Source organism: Pseudonaja textilis, chromosome 11, assembly GCF_049901715.1.
Source record: "Pseudonaja textilis isolate UNSWEBS1 chromosome 11, rPseTex1.2, whole genome shotgun sequence".
Taxonomy (NCBI): Eukaryota; Metazoa; Chordata; class Lepidosauria; order Squamata; family Elapidae; genus Pseudonaja; species Pseudonaja textilis.
In genome coordinates this window covers 22,496,553-22,519,606 of record NC_142000.1, presented here as the reverse complement: position 1 = coordinate 22,519,606, position 23,054 = coordinate 22,496,553, and the positions used below count along the sequence as shown (strand labels likewise).

Below are 23,054 nucleotides of genomic sequence, written 5' to 3'. Positions count from 1 at the left end.
GTAAGGACTGACGAGTGCAAAATCATGGGAGACCCCAGGGTGGTCCAATATCGAAGCCAGTCCACTGACTGCTGGTTTCTCAAACTGGCCATGGCTGCTCAGCATTTGCAGAAGAGAAGGTGCTTCTCCAGTCTCCAATTTGATCTTTCCCTATCCAGCAGGAGACGCCAGGGATCTCATACCCAAAATGGATGTCCCTTACTGGGAGCTGCTGGGGAGGGGTGGGGGAGAGGCACTCCTGGCTGGATGCAGGACTTTCCAGAAACTGCCCTCATCTGTAGTCAAGGCCAGAGCATCCATCCTGAGGCCCGGGGAAGAGTGAGCAAGCCCCGAAGACAACGGCAGAGGCCTCGGGGGGGTCAAGCTAGCAAGGGGAGAATGAATCTGCTCCTGGATTGCCCCCAAACCCACTTGCCTCACTGGCTCCTGCTGCTCTAGTTTTAGCCTCTCAACCAACCAGTTTGGCCCCATATCTGATTTTGAAGAGTGCCAAGCGGAGGGGTCTGCCCGAGGGAGCGGAGGCGGCACCCTTCTGGCAGGGGCTCAGGGTGTCTTAAGTCTCTGCAGGGTTTGCTCCCTGTGTGGCTTTTTCTCCAGACAGATAAGCTTGCTGAAGCCCATCCCTTTCTCAGAAGCAGCAGGCGGCGGCGGCTGCTGCTGCCGCCGCCGCCTGTTTCCCATCATAATCCTTATTCCAGTGGGATCAGCTTCCAAGACAAGATTTGAACCCTGGATTTAGGGAAAGAGATAGACATGCATGGACCTTGTTTTCTTATCAGCCAATTTCAACAAACCCACAAGAGCAGATGCAGACTCTCAGCAGGACCCCACAGTCACCCCCATGGCCAATCTGGCTGCTGGGTGCATTTTTTTGCACTGACGTTGCCAAATCCTTCAGGCTCTCACGTATGTACGACTGACGGGTCTCCACGGTTAGAAAGCCAGTTTCAAAGGAGCTGGAATCATTGCAAAACAATCCAGAGCCAGAGGCTCGAGAAAGACACCTTGAGTCCAGCAAAATCCTAGCCTACCGAAACCAGAAAACCTGGCTAGAGGTTAGAGAAGAAAACAAAATCATTTGTTCAAAGTGGCCAGGCACCCTGCTGGCACTTCCTTTGCAGAAGGGGCGGTTTCACCTCAGGGCGAAAGAACTGACAAAGGTGCAGCTCAGTGGGGTTTCTGCGAACCTTCCATGCTTTTTGTGGGAAGTGTTCCCCTCACAAGACCTTCATTTCGCAAAACATTGCAAACTGCTGTACTTTTGAACCTCTTGTTATGCGCCATCAAGTATCTTCTCTTAGTAGCCACACTGATGTTCTTGGTAATGATCTGTCACCAACCTGGTCCTTTTGCCAAAAGTTAACCTCCGAGACTCCAGCTGAGCCACAAAGGCCCAATGAGGCTGACGTAGAACTCGCACAGTGTCCCAGCTGCAGTGGGGAGTGGTGCTTTGGGCTGGCCTAGCTGGAATCGGGCTGAAGCCCTGCCCTACTTCTGCTATCTTGAGCTCAGGGCTCCAGTCCTACACTGATGGAGGAGACAACAGCTCCCCCCCACGCCCCTTAGACAAAGCTACGCCAACAGCAAAAGGACTACCTGGTCAGCTGTCAAGTCAAGGAAATTAATCTGGCTGGTCCAGAGAGACTTTTATTACAGAACAGGGCAGGCATACAAAGTAACAGGACTATGCAAACCAAAACACAATTAAAAATACATAGTTAATTTAACCATTTGAAAATGCCAGTGTAGGAGAAGCCTACAGAAGATCTCCCCAAGCAAGCCCCGTTGGCAGATGCTGGTGGGGGCATTTTTTGTAGGAAACCTGGGTATATGCTAGCTGCTGACAGTGCTTGATAAGACAAGCTGGAATAACCAGGGACTGCCGCTCTACAACATCAGAACCACTTGAATCAAAATGACTTGTAGCCGATGCCTGAAAAAGCATATCACAGGGGAATGAGAGTTTCTGGAGTTTACAGCAAAGATGGTGGTCTTCCCAGATCCCTGCTTGGCTTTGCAGGTCGCAGAGGCACTAAACTGACGGATAAAAGTGAAAGATGCCTGGAAGCCATCAGAAGTCAGAAAACAACTACAGCTGTCAATGGAATGGTGTGGGTGCAGCTAATTCCTACAGACTCAAGTCAGGAGGACTTGCCATCCATTATGTAGTAGCGATACATCAAGCCCAGAACCAAGGCTCCCAGGATGGGGATCAGCAACACCGTCCAGATGCTGAGGAACAAGGAAGAAAGATAAGGTGTGAGCCACATTTCCACGATTCCGGCTTTCAGGACTTCTGACTACTACATGCAAGATGGCAATGAAGGGCACCTGCATCCAGTACCATCTTGTGCATAATTATCATAATCAAGTTCTAGCAACTAAAACTCAGCAAGAAGGCTGACATCTCCAGACCAGCTTTTTCTGTTCCTCTTCACAGTTGCAGCTGCTGTATTTTGGTTTCTTAGCATCAATGCATTGTGGGGCAACATGGTCTTTTTGGCATGGTTCAGTCAAACTATGTGGTCACATGTTGCAGACACCAACACTCCTTACAGAATTTCCCATTTCATGGCACAGCATTATGATGGCCACCAGGTAAAGACTGCCAAAGGAAATTCTCTAAGGTTATCCGACACATGTAAAACATGTTTACATTTGCATTAGACCTACTGTTAAGGGTCTAATGTAAGTGCTGGCTATACGGTGCCAACTATAAGATTCCTCTCTTTGCCATCACCAGAGAGGTAAATTTCACTAGCTACACGATGCCTGCAAGCCTTCCAACTGAGACAGGCGGACATACATTTCCAGAGGCTGCTTTTAAAGCCAAAGGAGTGCATTTCTTTGACTTACAACATTGTCAGAATACTGTACCTTGACTCATGGAATGGGCTTGGAACCTGGGGAGATAAAAGGCACATGCTTGTGTTAAGCTGACAATTGCTCAGAGAGTCCGAAAGCTCTTCCCATCTTTCTCACGTACTGGGAGACGGGGGTGTCTTAGTTTCCTTCCCCTGGTCCACCTCCCCATTTATTCTGTAGGTCAGGTCACCATGTCCCATCGATCTCCACAAGAGGCCAAGGGGGCCTTTCTGAAGGAGAATGACAACCTTCCCCCCCCCCCCACCATCCATCATAAGAATCAGGTGCCCAGCCTATTCCTTCCTTCCACTTGGCTGGCTGGGATCTCTGCCACTGCGCTCCCCCTCCCGTTTTCTCCTAAGAGCAGCCTTGCGTTCAGCCTGATTCTAAGAGCTCGGCCTGTTCAGCACTGGAGAGGGCAGAAGAGAAAGGGGCTTAACATGCCTCATCCAGAAGTGACTAAAGGAAGAGTGGTCTGAGCAACAAAGGAAAGTTTCAAAAGGCAGGGTTGTAAGCTGTTAATGAATCCTTTACGGACCCTCCTGCAAAGGTACAAATGCAGTGCTTTTTGAGGAGGTCTGCCCAAAACAGCATGGCTGTTCCCGGGCAAAATTTCTCAGCCAGGTGTGAAGAAAAGTTAATTGCCAGGTTACAACTAACTCCCCAATGGGACTCAGTTTACCTTGACTTAATCCTTTCTTTGGGGCCCACGGCCCTGTCTGTCCTACCAGCTCTAAGGACTTGACGGGAAGCTCTCCTTGCCCAAAGACAGAAGGCAGCAAGTTACCCAACCGCAAGCTAACCACCTGTCCTGCTGCCGTCCCTGACAGGCCGTTGTAAGCAAAAGGCAAGAGAGGCAGCTCTCCTTCCCTTTGGTCGACAGCCAGATGATGCAAAGGGTGGAGATGGTGAAGTCGGCAGGGCAGCCAGAACCCCAGAGATCATTTCTCAATACAAGAATTGTCTCCATTGTTACTATCTGCAGCAGTCTACAGCTCATGACTTTATTTGCTGTGGACGTGAGCGGAGAAGAAAACCGTTTCCAGTTTATCCTGTGTGTAGATGACATAGTGAATCACGTTTCAGTTATTTGCAGAAAAATAAAAGGGGCCTCTTTTAACTGCAGAAGCGAGGCTGTGCTAGTCAAAAACAGGCTGTTTTTTCAAAGGAACACAAAAGAGCTTTTAGGAAAAAATGATTTCTCTAGGTTGTTACAACAGGAGAGTCCATCAAAGCAAATCCCAAGATGGGACAACATTCCTTTTTCAGCCCAAATGGCTGTTTTTCTGAAAAGCTATGTGGCTTGGATCCAGACGTATCGCTCTGCTCACACCCATCCCCCAAAACACAAAAGAAGGAGCCACAATCTGCATTCACCCGGTGAGTCAACAGCCTTTCACTGTAGGAAAAACTATCATGTCGGTAGGAAGAAAGACGAGACCCCATGAAAAGATGCGACGTTTCCAGAGAAGTCCTGAAATCCAATCCAGACATTGGGAAGAGTAAAGGGCTGATGGGGCAGCATGGCTGCATGGGGGGGATGCTCTCTGGCTTCAGGAAGGGAGGCGCAGGCAACCTTCTGAGATGACTGGCCAGAAAGGCCCCAGCCAAACAAACAGAAACTCACTGCGTCAACAGATAATCCCACTGCAAGAGCAGTAAGACAATTAAGTCAGAGGCACATTTTTGGGCGGCTATTCATCACAGATAATGGACATGACAGGAGGGGGGAGAGAGAGCATCGAAGTTGGTTTGATAACAGTTTTCATGTTATCAAAAGCATCGTGCTGCTCAAAACTGGAGCAAAAAGCAGTCCAGTTCCCTTATACCATGTGCTGCAAACCAAGCCTAAGTCTGTCCTTTATAGCGCCATATATGGTGCAGTCAGAAAACAAGCCAATTAGGCAACCGTTTTAAGCAAGTTTTGCAAACACAGCCAGGGTTTCCATCTCCTCCTGCTTTTCTCCCCTGTGCCTGGCACCCCACGTCGCTCTGAGGTTTGGCCCTTTGCAGTCACGGGCGGTGCTTTGGACGCTCCTTCTGGGCACAGGTTTCCCGCAGAGACCCTGGGCCTGACACAGCGCTCAAGGGACCCAGCATTTTCAGAGGGATGGTGAGAAATTCCACCTCAGAGCACTATGCAGTCATCCCTTCCAACTTCCCAGCAATCTACACCATCCTCCCCAGAGGCAACAAAGCAAAGACGCAGCAAGGGGAAGATTTGTGCTGCAGTTTTTAGGTAGGAGAACTGTGAGGGCAGTTCAAGAGTGGAACCGACGTCCAAGGGATGTGGCAGGATAGGATGTTCAAGGGGATTTTTTCTGCCCCAGCTGGAGGACAGAGTTGTCTTCAAGGCAAAAGGCGGGAAGGGCTGCCATTCAGAAGCTGAGCGTGTGGGCAGGTCACTTGGAAAGGTGGCAGATTCAGGAGTTGGCTGAAGTCAACCTGAGATGCCTGCCTTGCTCCCAGAAGCAGCGGCCTGTCCTCACATTTCCCTGGGGGCTGTTACTGGGAGGAAACACCAGCGGCAGAACTGGAAGCACCTTGTCTTTCAGTTCCATTCTTCTTGCTAGACCAGAAGGACAGGCCTCCGGGTGAAAAGAAAGCAGAACCGCTACCAGGCCTTGCTTCCTGGGACAGGATAAGGCCACCTTACAAACAGCTGGCCATCAACCGAAAGTCAGCCTCCATTCTAGCCAAATCCCACCCAAGGAACCTTCAAGAGGCTGCCAGCTACAGTCATGTCAAAGGCGACCTTTGAAGCAATTCTGGCCTCCCCTTTTCCAATTAAAGCCGCATCATCATACCCTAAGCCCCTCCACAGGACTGGCAGACACAAGCATATATTTGAATCTCAATCTCTTTGTGTTCTGCAGGAGGTCCAATCTCGGGACTTTCCCCCTGGCTTCGGCTAAAGCGTTTCTCAAAATGTCCAAGACAGGATTCGGCACCTCTGAGTCACGCAAATGTCGTTGGGTCTTGAAACTCACAGATCCGGCGTTAGCTGAACACGCAGAGAGGGAGCAAGCAGGGAGGGAGGAGGGGGACATGCAAGAGCAGCCCTTGGCTTAGGCCTGGCAAAGGGAGACAAAACACGCAGAGAAGGCCGGCTGGAGCCGGGGGTCCCTGGGCTGAGAAGAGGCCCCCGAGGATCCACATCGGATCCCAAAGTGAAGGCAGGGTCTGTCTGGGGAAACTTCTGGCTGTCACCAGAAAAAGGTGGCCACAAGGGAGGGTTCTGGAAAGGGGCAGCTGGACAGCCTTGCAGAAGAGGAAAAAGGGCCAGAAAAGGGCCCAGCAAAGCCCCCCCACCCCCACCCCACAGGCTGCCAAGCCAGAGCAAAGCAGGCCTATTGACCTCGGTGCCCCTCTTCCCATCCAACTTCCAGCCGGGGAGACTTTACCCTTGCCGGAACAAGGCCACCAAGCCTCCGCTTCTCCACCAGAATCACAAAGGACAGAAAGGCCCCACAGAAAGGTTTACAGCCTCCAATATCGCTCGTGGGGAGGGGCTCTTGGACAAGGCCGTTTTCAGCTCTGGCCTCCCCTCGGGCCCCTTGGGAGAAATCAAGGCCACCCACGGCAGCTGAAAGTGGATGACTCTCTGGGGACAAGTTCAGTGAGCTGCAAGCTGGGACATCACGCTCATCCCAAGCCTTTGTTGACACAAGACAGGGAGGGAGAGGCAAAACAGGACAATTACAAACTGGGCTGTAAGCTAAACTGCAGAAAACTTTTATTCCCTTGCTGCAAAGGGCTGCACTCTGCTCACCACACGGCACTCTACCCAAAGGGAAGAGGTCCCTCAGCTACCTCCATAGGAGGGCTACCCCACAGTGCCAGGGCCTGTACTGGAGCATACCGTGAGGGCTCCTCACACTCCCTCTGCTGCAAGACAGAGCAGTCAAGAGGAACCAGGAAGTCCCAGCTCCTTCAGCAAATGCCTAGTGCCTTACCCAAGGACCTCTGCCCCAGAGGACTTTCTCCTATTCTGTCTCCTCAGGAGGCCCACTAAGATAAAACGATAAAGCCCTTTCCTCTTGGAGGCCCCCAGGAGCTGGCAGTCAGAACTCCGCTGCCTCTGAACATGGGTCCCGTCACAGCAGGGCCCCAAGTCCCTGAACAGTTTTCCTTCCAAGGTAGAAGACTGACAGGCAGCACCCCTTGCAAGGCAGAAAGATGCTGCCTGTGGGAAAGATAGGTGGCTGACCACTCACAAATCACAGCCTCGCGCTCACTGCCTTGATCCAAAGCATTCTGACCAGCAGAATAAGACTAGTTCTCTCCCCCCACCCCCCCGCCATCTCCACACACCTCCGCAGCCATGCAACATCTCACTCAGCTGAAAACATGTTTCTGTCCTTACAGCATTTGTTTAGGTATTGAAGGATGCTTCCCTGCTAGAATTAAAAGGGAAACACACTAGCAGGATTGGGCCTTACCTTGGAGGTATCAGGTTTGCGATCGTCCTGTTGAGAAAAGGGAAAGAAGGAGAGACTCTTGTTACACATCTGAGGAAAACCACCCCTTCTGCCTCCTCTGAAAGAATGACTGGCCTCCTCAGTAACCCCTGGAGACGGGCACAGGCTGCTGCTAGATGAGTCAGCAGGGAGCTTGGTGGCAGCTAATAATATTCTGCTGCATATAACTGAATGATTTTAAAAGTAAAATACAGGAAATGAATGCAATATTCAGTCTGAATAGATTTATCTTTATACATTTAGAAGCATCAATTCTACGCAGAAAATCTACAAAATGCATTGGATTGAAATCACATCTCCTCTTTCATCTAGGCCTAGAGAGATAACTGCTGTTAAGGTATTCACTGCCCTAAAGAAAAAATACCCCCCAGAAAATGAAATGTCTTTTGATAAAGGAGAGGAAACGACCAAAGGCATCTTCCGTTCGTTTTTATGTCCATTCTGAGTGATCCCTATCAGTTTGGCCATGGGTTTCAGGATCCCTCTGGAGAGATGTGGGGGAGGCATCCAACCCGGCGAGGGGGACCATCCATCTCTCCCGGCGAAGCCTGACTTCACTTGCCTAACCTGCTCGTAGCTCACGAGGGGGACGGCCTGGCCTGTTAAACAGGAATCCGCAGATAAGCCAAGCCAAGGCAGACAAAGGGCTCCCAGGGCCGTGGAAGCAAAAGGAGCTGCTCCCCAGGGAGAAAACCTTTCACCACAAATATCACAAGGACCCCAAACGTATTTGGTGGACCAGACTTTACCGGATGGACCTCTCCCATGAGATACTGCTTGAGCATTTCTTTGGCATCCATGGAGTGGCCGACATCTTCAAAGCTCTCTGTGGCATCTCTACCAGCTTGTTCAAGCAGAACCTTATCTCCACCTGGATGCTAAAAAAGAACAGAAAGTCTGAGAAAGAGGAACAACCAGGAAAAGAATCCCTCTAGCTAATGGTATAAAAATTGACAAGCATTCAAGATTTTTCTGAGGATCTAAGAATATTTTACCATAAAGTAAATCCCATTAGATGAAAGCAACAGGACCTATTTCCTAGCACACTTTTAAAGGCCTGCATTCTATTAATGCAACCTTATTGAAGTCCTAGCCCTTCCAATTACCCAAAAACTCTCTGAGGTAAATAAACATGTAGGTGTCATGTCCTTCCTGGTAACTAGCTTAAAGGAAACCCATCAACCAAGGGAGGATGGGTTTCCATTGGTTGATGGGAACTAGCTTAAGGAACCTCTATCAGCCAAGCACCTAGAGAGATGCGGTCAATGTTGCAAATGTAGACCCTATGGTCTATACTCCAGGCATTTGTCCACTCATCTGTCCACAGAAATATGACCAGAGCTGCAATTCAGCCATGCAGACATGCCTTCCTATGCAGTTCGGGTTGGTTACTCAGGAAGGAGTTTGTTTTTCTTATCTCTGGACAGATTAACGCTGGTATGTTGAACACATTTCTTGTTTCAGGAAATTTGCAAGACTTCTGTGACCTATTCTTGTCCTAATATTTTGAGGGTGGCAGCAGTTCTTTATTCTGTTTGGGGCTTAGCTACTCAAGTTTCTATACTTCCCAAGATGCTGAATGCTGGCAGGGGCTTTGGCAAGCAGGTTGTCAGGCTGCCAGCTGTGTACCACCATCAAGGAGTACAAGAGAAAGTCTGGCTCTGCTGGCCAAATGTCCAGCATTAATCCTGTCTGGTTCCCTCAGGAAGATGGCAGAATGGCCTGCCTCTGGCTGAACTGCTGCCCACTGAGGGTAATAATGGCAGGGCAGCAGGACAAACGGCCTAGCATGCTGAGAAGGCTACTAAAGATTATATGATATTTTCAACTGATGTTTGGCTTCCTGCTCCCCCCCCCTCCCCCAGGGAGCAGATGCCATCAGCTGACAGCAGCACAGAAGCCAGACAGCTTGTCGGGTCAGTGAGTGCAATGCGGGCAAAACATGCCCAGACACACCCTCAGCACACTGCAAGGAACCCTGCGGTGGATTTTGCTCCCAGGGTAAAACTCCTCCAAGGGTAAGGTGAGGAGCAGAGGTTAAAGGAATAATCTCTGATTGACGTCATTAGTTTCCCCCTGTGGCAGATTTCACATTTTTACCCAGAGTAATACAGAAAGTAGTGTGGACAAAGGGGGAAGCAAGAAGACATGGACAGCAGTCAATAAGGGCTCCATTTGCACCTTTAGCAATTGACTTCTTCCTTTTGCTTCTGTGACCTCTAAAGTGAAGGATGCTTATCCCAAGACATTCAACAGACTCCTGTGCATAGCACAGACTCAGATTAGGCAATGACAAGCTCTCAGACTAACGTATTCATTTACATGATTCCATTTTGGTGCTACCAAACTCTGGACAGCTCACAATATAAGTGGACCTTGAGTTCCTTAAGTTAACTTCCAGTTCATTGGAGGAGGCCAGGATGTCACAAGGACTTCTATTCTTGGCACCTCCTTACAGGGTTCCTGACGCCTTAAATAATCCAGCTCAACAAGAAGCATAATCGGATATACAAAAAGATTGAGAAATTGGATTAACCAAGAGCCAAGCAATATTTCAGGCAGAGTAATAATGTTCTGCTAGCATGCTGAGGTGGGGAGTCTGTCATGTCCATTCAGCTTTGCTTCCAAACTTCAAGCAAATGCAATTCAGTTCTGCCCTCCTGGCTCTGGGGTCTTACAACCACTCAGGAGTGGCCAAGGCTCCAGAGCCAGCACCTAGAGGACAACAGGATCAGTTAGCCTCTCCCTTCTCTGACCTCTGCCCTGCAAATATTCCAAGCTCTCGCTTTGGATCACAGGCAAGCTGGGCACCTTCCTGAGGACAACTATGGTGCCCTCTTGACCGAAAGCTGACTGGCAGCAACCTTATATTATCCTCAGCAGTATTTACACTACTTATTTGCTAAGGTATTTTAAATACAACCCTCAACACATCAGTCGATTAGGGTCGCTCTACCGTTTTGAGCAATCTCTGGACTGTTTTGGTAATTTTATCATAGTTTCATCTTGTCTTTTCATGCCTGTAATATATTCAAACCAGAAGACAGTTGGGCAGTCCTAGAAAGAAAGAAAGAAAACAAGGAGCTCTTGTGTCACTTAGGATTTTGGTTCTATTGCTCTCCTCCTTCAGGTGACTGCGCGGCCAGCCCAGGGCTGAATCTTCCGCTATACGGACTTTGCTGCTGAGATTCAACAATAGGAGTCTAAATAGAAGAAATCGACCCCCCCCCCACAAAGGCCAGGCTTGCCGCTGCTTGTGAAAGGGCGGTCCGGCCAGCCAGGCCGCTGCGGGGGCCAAAGAAACGGATCTCCCGGCACAGCGGCCGCCCGGCTCCAAGACGGCAGCCCCACCGGCGGGAGATGCGGCTGGGGCGCCTCGTTTGCCTCTGGCCGCCGTCGCGCCCCCCACCTCGTCGAGGAAGCGTGTGACGTCATAGACGCGGTCGTGGATGACCAACCAGGCCTCCCGGTCGCTGCTGTGCTTCGCCACTTCGGCCAAGGTGAAGAAGGGACCGGCCTCCGGCCTTGCGCCGCCACACTCTCCGGCCGTCCCCATCCGCGCCTCCCGTCTCACCGCTTTCGGCCCCGCAGGCCGCCGCCCGCCGCCCGCCCTTCTGGCTCGGCCAATACCAGCCCCGCGCGCTCCCCCAGGCAGCCAATCAGGCGCCGAGGTACGGGCCTTCCGGAAGGAAGTGACATGTGCTGGATGGCCGCTTCTGTCCGAGCCGTCTGGTAACGCGCCGTGTTTTGTGGAGAGCGGCCGTCAACAAACCGCCTGGCTGGAGGGAGCCGTTCCGAGGGTTTTTAGGACATATTTGTGTGTGCGCGTGCGCGCGCCGCTTGCATGGTCAAAGGGAAGTCTCCTGTGTTTGTAGGCCAGCAATTTCACCAAACCGGCTCTCCAGTTGGACAGCAGGAAATACGAATTAGCCTCCAAATGATCCTTAGTTTTGAAAATGTGCTGGTGACCTAAAAGCCTGGGCTTCAGGTTCTGCACGTGCCCGCTCTTTGTTAAGCACAATGGAGAGGAAAGAAGGGAGGCCCAGTGGGCTCACATATGAGACGTCTATGAACCATGCAGTATATTCAATTGTAAAAAATGATCTGATTTTCCCCAGGGACAGTCGTACCTTCCTGTTCTTTGTTTAGTCAGTCACGGGAAATATTTTCGGGTGGGGACAACCTGTGTGGAAAGCCGTCATTTTCACAGGAAATGTGTGCTTTTTATTTTCCAGTCAAGCGAGTTTGGCCACATGAGCTGGAGGCTAGCCCAGCAGCTTCTTCATTTATTTACCATCAAGTTACAGAGAGTTGGAACGGGGTGGAGATAACGATAGGCCAGAGATACACAATCACAATGCAGACCTATCTGTGTGGTGGCTCCGTCTTATCTGAGGTAATAAAAACAAGAAATGTAGGTAGGGTAGATTGGTCACTCCCTTCGTTTGTTGAAAGGTGACACAAGCGGTACCTTGAGCTTCTGGAAAGCTCATTATACACTGATGGAATTTGGGAGAATCAGAGTAATTTATTTCCCCTTTGGACTTTCAAGCAAAATGGTAGCTTCGCTAGTTCAATGCATAAACCCTTCAGATATGTATTTCAGTTGAGTGTGAATACACTTCCCTCCTTCCTTGACATCTGCAGTGGTTTCTGGATTCCAGAGCAGCATTTCAGAATATCTCTTAGAGCAAGGGTGCAAAAAAAGGTTGTCACAGCGTCTTTTTCCTACACTATAGGAACCAACACACTCAGTGTCATAATGAACTATGATGTGCCACTACATTTCAGCTGCTAAGTCCAATTATGACCTTATATCAGAGAACTGTGGCTTATGGTTTCTGGCTAAACATTTATTTGTGTTGAGATTTACTGGAAAGTAAGCACAGTAAGAACCGGTCGGTATTCACTGTCTGTTGCGATATGACACATCAGTAGGAAGTCACGTACACAGACAACCCAATACACATACAATACATATATAGGGTGACACTATAGGAACAGCTACGTGTAAAACCTGAGTCACTTAGGATTAACCATATATGGCAATGTTTCCTGTTCCTGTACAAAATCCTGAGTCAGCTATAGCATAAGGATTAACCATATATGGCAGTGTTTCCTGTTCCTGTCTAACCTCATGTAACCTAAACCCACCCCCTGCTTGCTGCACAATAAAGAGAGGGGCAAAGTTTGCTCTGGGCTCTTTTTCCTCTCACCAAAAGAAACCTTTGTGTCTGTCATCTTTGCCATCAAGAGGAGCCCACCCAGACAGTCTGTCTGGGTGCAGGTCGTCAGCTGATTCATCCCGGCACTGGGACCCGCAACTCATCAACTGGTGACCCGACGTGATTTCACAACGTGCTCCTTTTCTAGGGAGACGTCGCCCTGACTCCGTACTACCCACTGGGCAACAGCAAGCGCATTCGTAGTATGGGCTCCCCACTTTCCAAAGTTCTGTCCAAGCATGTGGATGAACTTCATTTTTAGTCAGGAAGGCCAATGCTCTGCAAAGAACTAATGGCATGACAGTCTTTCCTCTTTCAAGGAAAGCTATAATCTCTTTTCTGCTCTATCTTCAAAAACATTGCCCAGCCTATTCCGAGGATGGCACTCTTAAACGCTCCACATGGGAGAAAATTGGGAAATGGATCCATCAACCTCCTCGGGCAGCGCCACATATTCTCTGTACCTGGAGAGCGCTCATGGCTGCGATTGATATTTTTATCCTTCTCCTGATTCAACTTTGAATCAACAAGATTCCCTCCTCCTTCTTCAAATCCCCCTGCTCTTTCAGCAGCTCCTTTGTCTAATTCCCCCTGCTCTTTCAGCAGAAACTTTACCCATCTCCTCTTTGTCTTCAAACACCCCCCGCTCCCCCTCCCTCCTCCCCTTCAACAAAAGCCTTACATTCCTCTCCTTCCTCCCCCCTTAATCCCCCTCTCCTCTTCCAGCAGAAACTCCACCCACCTACTCTTTGTCTCCAAACGCCCCCGCTCCCCCTCCCTCCTCCCCTTCAACAAAAGCCTTACATTCCTCGCATTCCTCTCCCCCTTCCCCCTCCCCCTCCCTACAGCATTTCAGCCTCAAAATCTTCCTTTACAAAACCTGACTCCTTCCCTCTAATACCCCTCCCCTTGCTTCGTAACACCTTTCAGGAAGCTTTAGCTAATGGGAAGATTAATGCAGAAGATCTTTCTTGCTTCCCCATGATCCTTCAAGCCCCAGTGGCAGGAGGCAATCCAGTTGCTCAGTATGCCCCCATGGAATGGAATCTTATGAAAGATCTTAAATCTGCCACCACCAACTACGGTCTAAAGTCACCCTATGTGCGTGCCATGCTGGAGAATATCTCTAACAACCATAATATTCTCTTTTCTGAATGGCAAACAATGGCTTCAATGCTTTTGACGTCCTCCCAGCTTGCAGCGTGGCACAACGATTATCGCTTGGCCGTCTCCATGGCTGCAACAGCAGGGCTTCCCCAGGGTGTCACCTTGGATCACCTTTTGTGCCAAGGAGCTGTGATCACCCCACAAGATGAGATTCAAATGGCTACTGAGGGCTATCCTATCATGCGTAATGCTGCTCTTAATGCCTTTCGTAGGGTTCCTGACCCATCTCAACCCTCTTTGTCTTTTCATAAAATTCTTCAGGGTCCTTCTGAACCTTATACCTCTTTCATTGACCGTCTATCAGATGCACTTAACCGGCAGATAGAAAACCCCCATGCGCAAGCTGAGCTTCTCTCAAAGCTTGCAGTGACTAATGCTAATGATGATTGCCAACAAATCCTGAAACCTCTTCAGTCCATTCCACATCAGACCCTTGCTGACTATATTAAAGCATGTCAGAACGTGGGAACTGAGGCGCATAAAGCCACTGCCCTTGCCTCAGCCATTACCTCCTCGTTTGCCATGACCACCTCGTGCAGGGAATTGTTTCAACTGTGGCAAACCTGGTCATTTTAAGTCTCAGTGCCGTTCGCCAGGAGGTGGCAGTGCACCCAAGGGAAGGGGACCTCCTCCTTCCTCTGTCAAGCCAAAAACAGTTTGCCCTCGCTGTCGTAAAGGTTTCCATTGGGCTAGCCAATGTCGCTCTAATCCACATCCCTCTCCAAATGCCCCCTCGGAAACTAATTTCGGGGCCAGCAACTAGCCCTGCCTCCAAGGTTGCATCTACTTCGTCCCAATCAGCTTTCCCTGTTCTGCTTGCAACTGCTATCATCTATGAGGATCCTGGATCTGTCTTTACCCTCCCTCTCACAGTTACACTTCCCCGCCCACTCTCACCTCACACGCCCATCTTGCTCATCCCAAACTCCTCTTTGATCATGGAAGGGGTGATCGCCGCCCCTTTCTTTATGACTCATCCGCTCTTAACTGCCTCTCTCTTACAGCAGTAGGTGATAGACCTTTCTCATTACCTGCTAACACTATCGTAGCCACTCTTATCATTCTCCCCTCCTCCATCCCCACTTCCTCTTCCCCCTCCCTCATGGCTATTGACTGCTCTATAGAAGCTTCAAAACCTCTGCTAACAGTGTCTCTTAATGGTCGTCCTTTTACAGGACTGGTGGACACTGGAGCAGATGCCTCGGTAATTTCAACCACTGAATGGCCCCCAGAATGGCCCCTTGAACAATCACCTTCTGTCCAAGGTGTTGGTGGAGTTCAAAGCGCTCAGGTCAGCTCTAATTGGCTTCACGGCCATTACCCTAATGCTTCTGCTTCTGCTCTCATCAAACCTTATATCCTTCCCCTTGCTTACAATCTGTGGGGTCGGGATCTTTTAGAACAGCTTGGAGCTACCTTTCACATTCCTTGATTCTCATCATGTCTGTTTCTCTCCCTCTTACCCTTAAATCATCCATTCCTGTATGGGTAGATCAGTGGCCACTTCCCCAAGAGAAGCTGCTTGCTCTGACTGCTCTTGTCTCTGAACAATTAAGTGCTGGTCATATTGAACCTTCTACCAGCCCCTACAATACCCCAGTTTTTGTTATAAAAAAGAAATCTGGGAAATTTCGTCTACTTCAAGATTTAAGGGCCGTGAACTTTATCATTCAACCAATGGGTGCCCTGCAATGTGGACTTCCCAATCCAAACCTTATCCCACAGCATTTTGACCTTCTAGTTATTGACCTTAAGGATTGCTTCTTTTCCATCCCTCTTCAACCCCAAGATAGGCTTCTATTTGCTTTCACTGTCCCAGAACTGAATAACTCCAGACCCACCAAAAGGTATCAGTGGAAAGTCCTTCCTCAAGGGATGCTAAACTCTCCCACTATGTGTCAGCACTATGTTGACATGGCTCTCCAACCATATCGCAACCTATATCCCTCCTTTCTTGTATACCATTACATGGATGACATCTTGGTCGCAGCTGAAGGCCCTAAAGGCACAGTTGCAAAAACCCTTCCCATCCTCACTAAACTCTTGACCACAGCAGGCCTCCACATAGCCCCTGAAAAAATACAATCTCACTATCCCTTTCAATATCTTGGTCACAAACTCCTGTCTTCTGCTGCCACTCCTGCCTTACCTTCTCTGACTCTCCCTTCCTCTCCAACCCTTGTACAACTTCAACAATATCTTGGCACGCTCAATTGGGCACGGCCTTATCTTTCTGTCACTACTGCAACCCTTTCCCCTCTATTCCATGCCCTTACGGGCTTGAAACATCCTTCAGATGTGGTCCATCTTACAAGACAGCACTTGGAGGCACTAGCCCAAGTCAACAATACCTTAAAGCAAGTGTGGGTGGATCGCATCATCCCCAACTGTTTGCTATCTTTGGCTATCTTGCCCACACCTGCTCTCCTCACAGCTATTCTCTTCCAAACAGCCCCCAAAACAAAGAAGCTGTGCATCATTGAATGGCTTCACCTTCCCCATACTCCTAGGGCAACTATTACCTCCCGGGCCCTTCAGCTCGCCTTGCTCTGTACTAAGGGCGTCACCGAGCTAAGGCCCTACTCGGCCATGATCTCCAGGCAATACATGTTCCCTTCAAACTGTCTCAATGGGACCCCCTTTTTCAGACATCTGATGTATTACAGGACGCTCTGGAAAATTGGATTGGTCCCATCTCTTGCCATCTTCCTTCTGACCCTCGTTTGCAGCTAATAAAAAGCGGTACCTATTACCTTTTCCTCTCCAGTAGTTGCTTTTCCACTAACTCAAGCCATCACAATCTTCACTGATGGCTCTAAAACTCATGGTGCCTGTGTCTGGTATGATCAAGGCAACTGGCACAAGCAATTGACAAAGCCCCAATCTTCAGCACAACAAGCTGAATTGGCTGCCTTTAACTTGGCTTTGAAAACATTTCCTGAACAACCAATTAACATCATAACGGATAGTCTATATGTCTCCCAATTGGTCTTACATATTTTGAGGCATATCTATCTCCTTCTATACAACCATCATTAATGACACTGTTGCTTCAGCTGCAAATGCTCATTCAATCTAGGACCCATTCCCTATTCGTAGCCCACATACGTAGTCATCAACATCTCCCAGGTTTCCTTTCTGAAGGGAACCAGGTAGCTGATACTGCTTGTAAAATACTTCCAATCAGTATTAAGATGCCTCAACCTCCCCTCTATCAGCAGGGGAAAGTCATAGTTATTTTCATCAAAACAAAAGGCTTTGGTTAAACAATTTGGCATTTCTCTGGAAGAAGCAAAGGCAATCATCCAACAATGTCCCACTTGCAGTTTGCAAGCAAAAACTTTCCTCAAGGGATTAATCCCAGGGGCATAGAGGCTTGTGAGACATGGCAAATGGATGTCACTCAATTCTCACCTTTTGCCCCTTGGAAATACCTTCATGTGTCTGTTGACACCTATTCAGGGTTCATTATGGCCACCCCTCAAAGGGAGAGGCGTCAAAGCATGTTATTAATCATTGTATTCGGACCTTCGTAGTACTGGGACTGCCAAAAAATCTAAAAACAGATAATGCACCAGCCTACATCAGCTCTCAATTCTCTGAGTTCTGCTATCACTGGTCCATTATCCACAAGTTTGGGATTGCCTACAATAGCCAGGGGCAAGCTATTGTTGAAAGGGCTCATCAAACCTTAAAATTGGCATTGCAACGATACATGGGGTCAAATGGCCTTAAGGGCCCCCTAGCCTCCCAGCATTACAAAATATTTTGAATGTTTGTCTGTATACGCTTAACTTCCTCAATCTCACTGGCACTCCTCCCTGTCTGCTGCATCTCGACACTTTACTAAACCACCTGTTCCCACTTGAGACCACTAGTCTATTATAGACAGTTACCTGATCCTGCGTGGAAAGGACCTGCCAAATTGATCACCTGGGGTCGAGGCTACGCAGCAGTCCAGCTTCCTGACAGAACTCTTTGGGTTCCTGCAAGGTGTGTCCGCCCATATCACCGCCCACAACCAGCGGAGCCATCATCCGAAAAGATGACAGCACTCCTCTTCTTCCTGCTTGGCTGTTCGTTTCGCTGGACTGATGGGACATCCACCAGCCTTAACGCCCACAAACCACACAACATCACATGGGTCATCAAGGACGCTTATGGACAAATACTCAACTCTACAATTAATTACACCATGATTTCTTCCTATTTCCCCAAATTACATTTTGACTTTGCTGAAATGATTATGTATTATTGACAAAAAAATCATTCTGTATTCAGGTACAATTGTTTCCCAAAATTGATGTATATAACTCAGAAGATTTTGTTTCTTTACTAGAACCTAGACAATATAACCTTAGGGCAAAAGAGAAGTAGTAACTGCTTTGATGCTAACTGTACTGCTGGGATTGGGGCTTCTGGGACGGCCACAGGTATAGCTGGCCTTGTTACTTCTGATCAGCATCTTCGCCAGTTAAGTGCCACCATAGATGAAGATCTTAGAAGGGTCGAAAAATCCATTCTTGCCTTGCAAACTTCTCTTACCTCTTTATCTGAGGTGGTCTTACAAAACCGCAGAGGCCTAGACCTCTTGTTTTTGAAACAAGGGGACTATGTGCTGCTCTTAAAGAAGAGTGTTGTTTCTATGCTGATAGCTCAGGAGTTGTCCTAGATTCCATGAAAGAACTAGACACCAGATTAAAATTAAGAGAAAGGGAGCGAGCTTCACAACATACTTGGTATCAAGGACTATTTAACCTTTCCCCATGGTTAACAACATTGTTATCTGCTATAGCTGGTCCACTTATCCTTCTCTTGTTGGCATGTACCATTGGACCATGTGTGATAGGTAAATTCTTAGAAATCCTTAAAAGAAAATTTGGCCAAATTGATTTGGATTTATACTCAAAACAAAAACAAATTAATGCGCTAATAGAGAAAAAGGCCCTCTTGCAATTCTCCTCAGATTCCGATGACTCTGATAACGAGTTCACCAAAGATGCTGCCAAAGGGAACCACGAATTCTCATGAACCTATGACAGGATGAGTCGGAGGACCTAGACTGGACATAACAGTGAGGATAGTGAGTAAATAGCCCTAAAAACAAGATAAAAACAGAGGAGATGTTGCGATATGACACATCAGTAGGAAGTCACGTACACAGACAACCCAATACACATACAATACATATATAGGGTGACACTATAGGAACAGCTACGTGTAAAACCTGAGTCACTTAGGATTAACCATATATGGCAATGTTTCCTGTTCCTGTACAAAATCCTGAGTCAGCTATAGCATAAGGATTAACCATATATGGCAGTGTTTCCTGTTCCTGTCTAACCTCATGTAACCTAAACCCACCCCCTGCTTGCTGCACAATAAAAGAGAGGGGCAAAGTTTGCTCTGGGCTCTTTTTCCTCTCACCAAAAGAAACCTTTGTGTCTGTCATCTTTGCCATCAAGAGGAGCCCACCCAGACAGTCTGTCTGGGTGCAGGTCGTCAGCTGATTCATCCCGGCACTGGGACCTGCAACTCATCAACTGTCAAAGATGCTGGACTAGAAACAGCAAGACCTGAATTCTAGTCCTCCTTCAGGGACCAAAGTGATCTCTCTGTTTTCAGCCTAGACTAGGAAGCAACCTGAGAGTGCTGGCAATCCCTTTCTCCAATGCATGGATCAACGCATGTAACCACCAAGAACCAGGGACCATAATAGGAAGCATGAAAAGCATGGCTGAGGTTCACAGGCTACCGTGATGCTGTTGGACTTTTCTGGCAAGTGTATGACGGCGTCAGTTGTTTTTACTGTAATGCCTGGACACGTGCTGCTTGCTCCTTGAGCTGGTTGCAGTGCTGCCTTTGCCTCTCATGTCCCAGCTTCAGCCAGGTCGGTGCCTACACAAGGCCTGGCTGTGGTATTTCTGCATTTGCTAATGAAAGGAGGGGAGGGGGGGGCTTTGTAATTTTCCTGATTTTGTGTGTGTGTGTGGCTTCCATCCACTTTTACAGTAACACATGCAGGCGGCCAGGCACAGGAGATTTTTGTAATGTGTAGATCTTTCTCCTGGAATGTTTTCTTTCATCTCTAATCATTGCACTGAGGCTCATAAATCAGGCAGTCAAGACAAAAAGCCAAACAAGCATAATTTGCTTCTTCCTGGCCCATGTTGTTTTTGGCACACGGAAACTAGAGACTTTCCCACTAATGACACCATGGGGGGAACTGTGGATAGGAAATGTTAGCTGGTGACTCTCCCCACCTCCTTTCTTCTCTTTCAAGGCATGCCAAGAGATCCTCGAAGGCTGATGAACAGAATGCACATGGGCTTTTGGTTCTTGAGAAGAGCCCATGTTTTTAGGCATTGCTTGCCCACAAAATGTTGAGGTTGGGAAACAGGTTCAGACAATTCAACTATTTGTCTGTTTATCTGCATGTCTTTATGCACATACTTAATCTCTCTCTCACACACACACAGAGGAAGAGCTTAGAACCAGTGCTCCCTAGTGGGGTCAGAACACCTTGCACTGTTGTGTCCAGAGAACAATTCGCTTCTGAGGGGTTGCCATGTATGCGAAGGTGGTCTTGGTGTTCCTGACCTTCCTGTTCGCTTCCTCTGGACAGCACACTCAGCAGGAGGCACACAGTCATGTACTCACTCTGGTAGGATAGATAGAACTTTAATAAGAACCCCCTACGTACTTTTAACCCACCTACATTATTTTCATGTATCCCCTCATCTTTGAGCGGGGCTTGTATGAATGGCAGCTCAGGTCCAGAGGAGGGGGTGGAAATAGGAAGGGAGGCTGCATCAATGGCAGTGTCAACTGTACCTCATTCAAAACCCAAGAAAGAAATCCTTCCACTCCATTAAAATAGAGAAAAATACTTTTACTGAGTTTGAAGTGATAGCAGCAAAAGAAAAGCAAGATCTGAGGCAAATAGGCATGGAAATTACATAAAGTTATACCAATTTCACTCCCCCAGGAGTCCAGACTGGTCCTCCAATCTGAGGTGTGTATAATGTCATGGGTACATCTTCAGGTGGTTTCTCACTCATCTGGTATGCCAAAGACGGTTGACCTTGGCTTATAGAGAGAAGTCTATGCCATTGCGCAGTAAGCAGGAAAGCATCCCCTCCTTATTAGTTCAGACAGTAATGTCTTCGCACTCAAATGCCAAATTTGGGAGGGAAAGGTTGCCCTCATTTCTATGGCAGCCAACAAGAATCAGCAGCAAAAGATGTCAAGAAAACTACTTGAAGGCTGACAGGCAGTGAGGTCTTGATATTGTAATATGGAGAACATTTTCCTCAAACACAAGGGAAGTTGTCACTGTGATCATAAAATCATGCATCTTTTCTACATTCTTCCCTTTAAAATGCAAGTTCTACAGTACTGTTAAAACTGTCATAAACAATTTATCATCCTGTTAAAAATTACTCATAAGCTACATACATTTAATGGAAATATTAACTTTGACCAGAGTTGAGTTGCCTGCAATAATCCCCACAATGTAAACTCAGCATCTGGTACTTATAGGTGGAAGGTGAAAAATCAACTTCCCCTTTTTAAATGCTATCCTTTTTCCTAAATGGCATGAAAGTGCCTTTGCTCACTTTCCCTTAATTTTCCGCTTGCCCTCCTCTGAATGGTTTCCTGGCATTTCCTCCTCCTCCTGCAGTGAGTGACTGAGGGAGTTTCCTTAATGCCCAGGAGACACTGAACAAATTAACTCCCACTTCCTTTCCCTGAATAGCCACTGGATACAAAGGTGGTGGTGGTGGTTGCGTGCAGGAGAAACACAGCCCCTACCAAGCAATAAGTTAGTTCTGCTGAAAGTGCAAACAATGGAGGAATACTGACATCTGATAGGGGCTTGCCCCATAGTTGTCCTCCTTCAGTTTAATATCTTGAAGTTTTAATAAAGTTTAAAAACACAAATGCGATTTTCAATTATCTACCAATCATTGGACTGTATTATTCTATGGAGAATCCCCAGCAGGTCTGCTTCTTTATCTGGCCTACACTGAAGAGCTAACAATAGCGAAGGATGCCCAACCTGAGAGGTGGAGTTTTAAGAAGGTGGAGTCCTTGGAGATCTTTCCAAAATTTTGCTGTGCTTGGCCTGGGACTGTTGCTGGCAAATCCCAGCCTGAAACAGGCAAGACGACCAGGGGAACCAAGCTGACAGTACAGCGAGTACCCAGCCCCCCCACCAGATAAGCCCAGGATAAAAAAAAGGTTGGGGGATCCATGGGTTGACTCGGAGCTAAGCCTGAAGTCAGTCCTGTCAGTATCAGCAAGGGCAAGCTGGGGGAGCAGCAGAATGTGTGGCCAGGAAGGGGAGGTCGAATCGGGAAGCAGGACCCAAGTCGAAGGCTGAATTCGACGAGAGGAGCCACACCCTGCCCCTCTTAGCCTTTGGCCACTGAGAGAAGCATTTCCAGAGAGTGGGAAGGAGGGAGGGGAAGAAAAGCAGATTAAACCTGGTCTTGAAGTCTTTCTAAAAGTCTTGTGTGATTTGTATATGTGTCAGATCAGAATAAGATGGGCAAGCTTTCTGCGGGTGGGGTGTATCATTATATGATTTTACTTGCTTACCATCCAGATACTATCAATATTCCCAAGACTATAACATGAAAGAAAACGGCCCCTCCGTCTGTGCAGCCCTTATCTGGAAAAGAATCTGCTGCCAAAAGGAAAACCATCACAATCATCAATTAGCTCCCAATGATTTAGCATTACAGATAATTGAAAGGGCATTGGCAGCATTTCGTTTCCATTTTAAAATGGTGAAATCCTTCACAAACACAACTGGTTCACCTTGGGCACAGGAACAGGTTTGTGAAACTAGTTTTATCACATGGACATGACTTGCGCTCCAACCGCAGAACATCCCTTTGGGGGAAGGGGAACACGGAGTCCCTTGCTCTGAAGAAATGTTTCCCTGATAGCCACATATAGGCCGATTTTGTAGGAAGAAGAGCAAATGCTTTTATTAGTGCACCACAAAAGTTCCCCATGCTGTGGTCAGGTCTGTAGCTATGCGGGGGGGCGGGGGTGTGTGTGAACATAACTGAGTAGACTCTGTCCAGTACAGAGCACAAAAACCAGGGCTGCTGCCCTCCTCCTTTGGGATCTGCTTCTACTCAGTTATGTTTGTGTGAAAACACCTCTGCCCCCCCTCCACCCTCTATAGCCCAGGAAGAAGCAGTCCCTGCTGCAGGTGAGGTGGGCCCCAGGTGAGCGGCAGGAACACACCAGAGGTTGACTCCCGTACCTCCTTTTACAACACAGAGCAGCACCCATTTGC

The 23,054-nt window shown here is 48.1% G+C and overlaps 1 protein-coding gene across 2 annotated transcripts; it reads right to left on the bottom strand.

Annotated features, from left to right (window-relative positions):
* Positions 1-1,631: 1,631 nt before the first annotated feature.
* On the bottom strand, positions 1,632-22,652 carry CYB5B (cytochrome b5 type B). Of its 2 annotated transcripts, XM_087940352.1 has the most exons (8): positions 22,565-22,652; positions 13,798-13,822; positions 13,735-13,758; positions 10,756-11,059; positions 8,096-8,224; positions 7,308-7,334; positions 2,878-2,903; positions 1,632-2,232 (listed from the first exon to the last, which is right to left on the bottom strand). In XM_087940352.1, the coding sequence occupies exons 1-8, from the start codon at positions 22,635-22,637 to the stop codon at positions 2,142-2,144; spliced, it is 699 nt and encodes a 232-aa protein (XP_087796478.1). In that variant the 5' UTR covers positions 22,638-22,652; the 3' UTR covers positions 1,632-2,141. The 2 variants fall into 2 exon arrangements, with proteins under 2 accessions (XP_087796478.1, XP_026575571.1); XM_026719786.2 differs by lacking the exons at positions 13,735-13,758; positions 13,798-13,822; positions 22,565-22,652 and having other exon boundaries at positions 10,756-11,452.
* Positions 22,653-23,054: the final 402 nt, after the last annotated feature.

Excerpts from the sequence above, each read along its gene's own strand:
- CYB5B (XM_087940352.1), bottom strand. The coding sequence starts at position 22,637 with ATGTTCTGCGGTTGGAGCGCAAGTCATGTCCATGTGATAAAACTAGTT. Across the intron at positions 13,759-13,797 it reads CTGTTGCAGCCATGGAGACG|GACGTCAAAAGCATTGAAGC; the intron begins GCCAAGCGATAA and ends GCAAGCTGGGAG. Across the intron at positions 11,060-13,734 it reads TCAAAAGCATTGAAGCCATT|CGGCCATCCAGCACATGTCA; the intron begins GTTTGCCATTCA and ends CTCGGACAGAAG.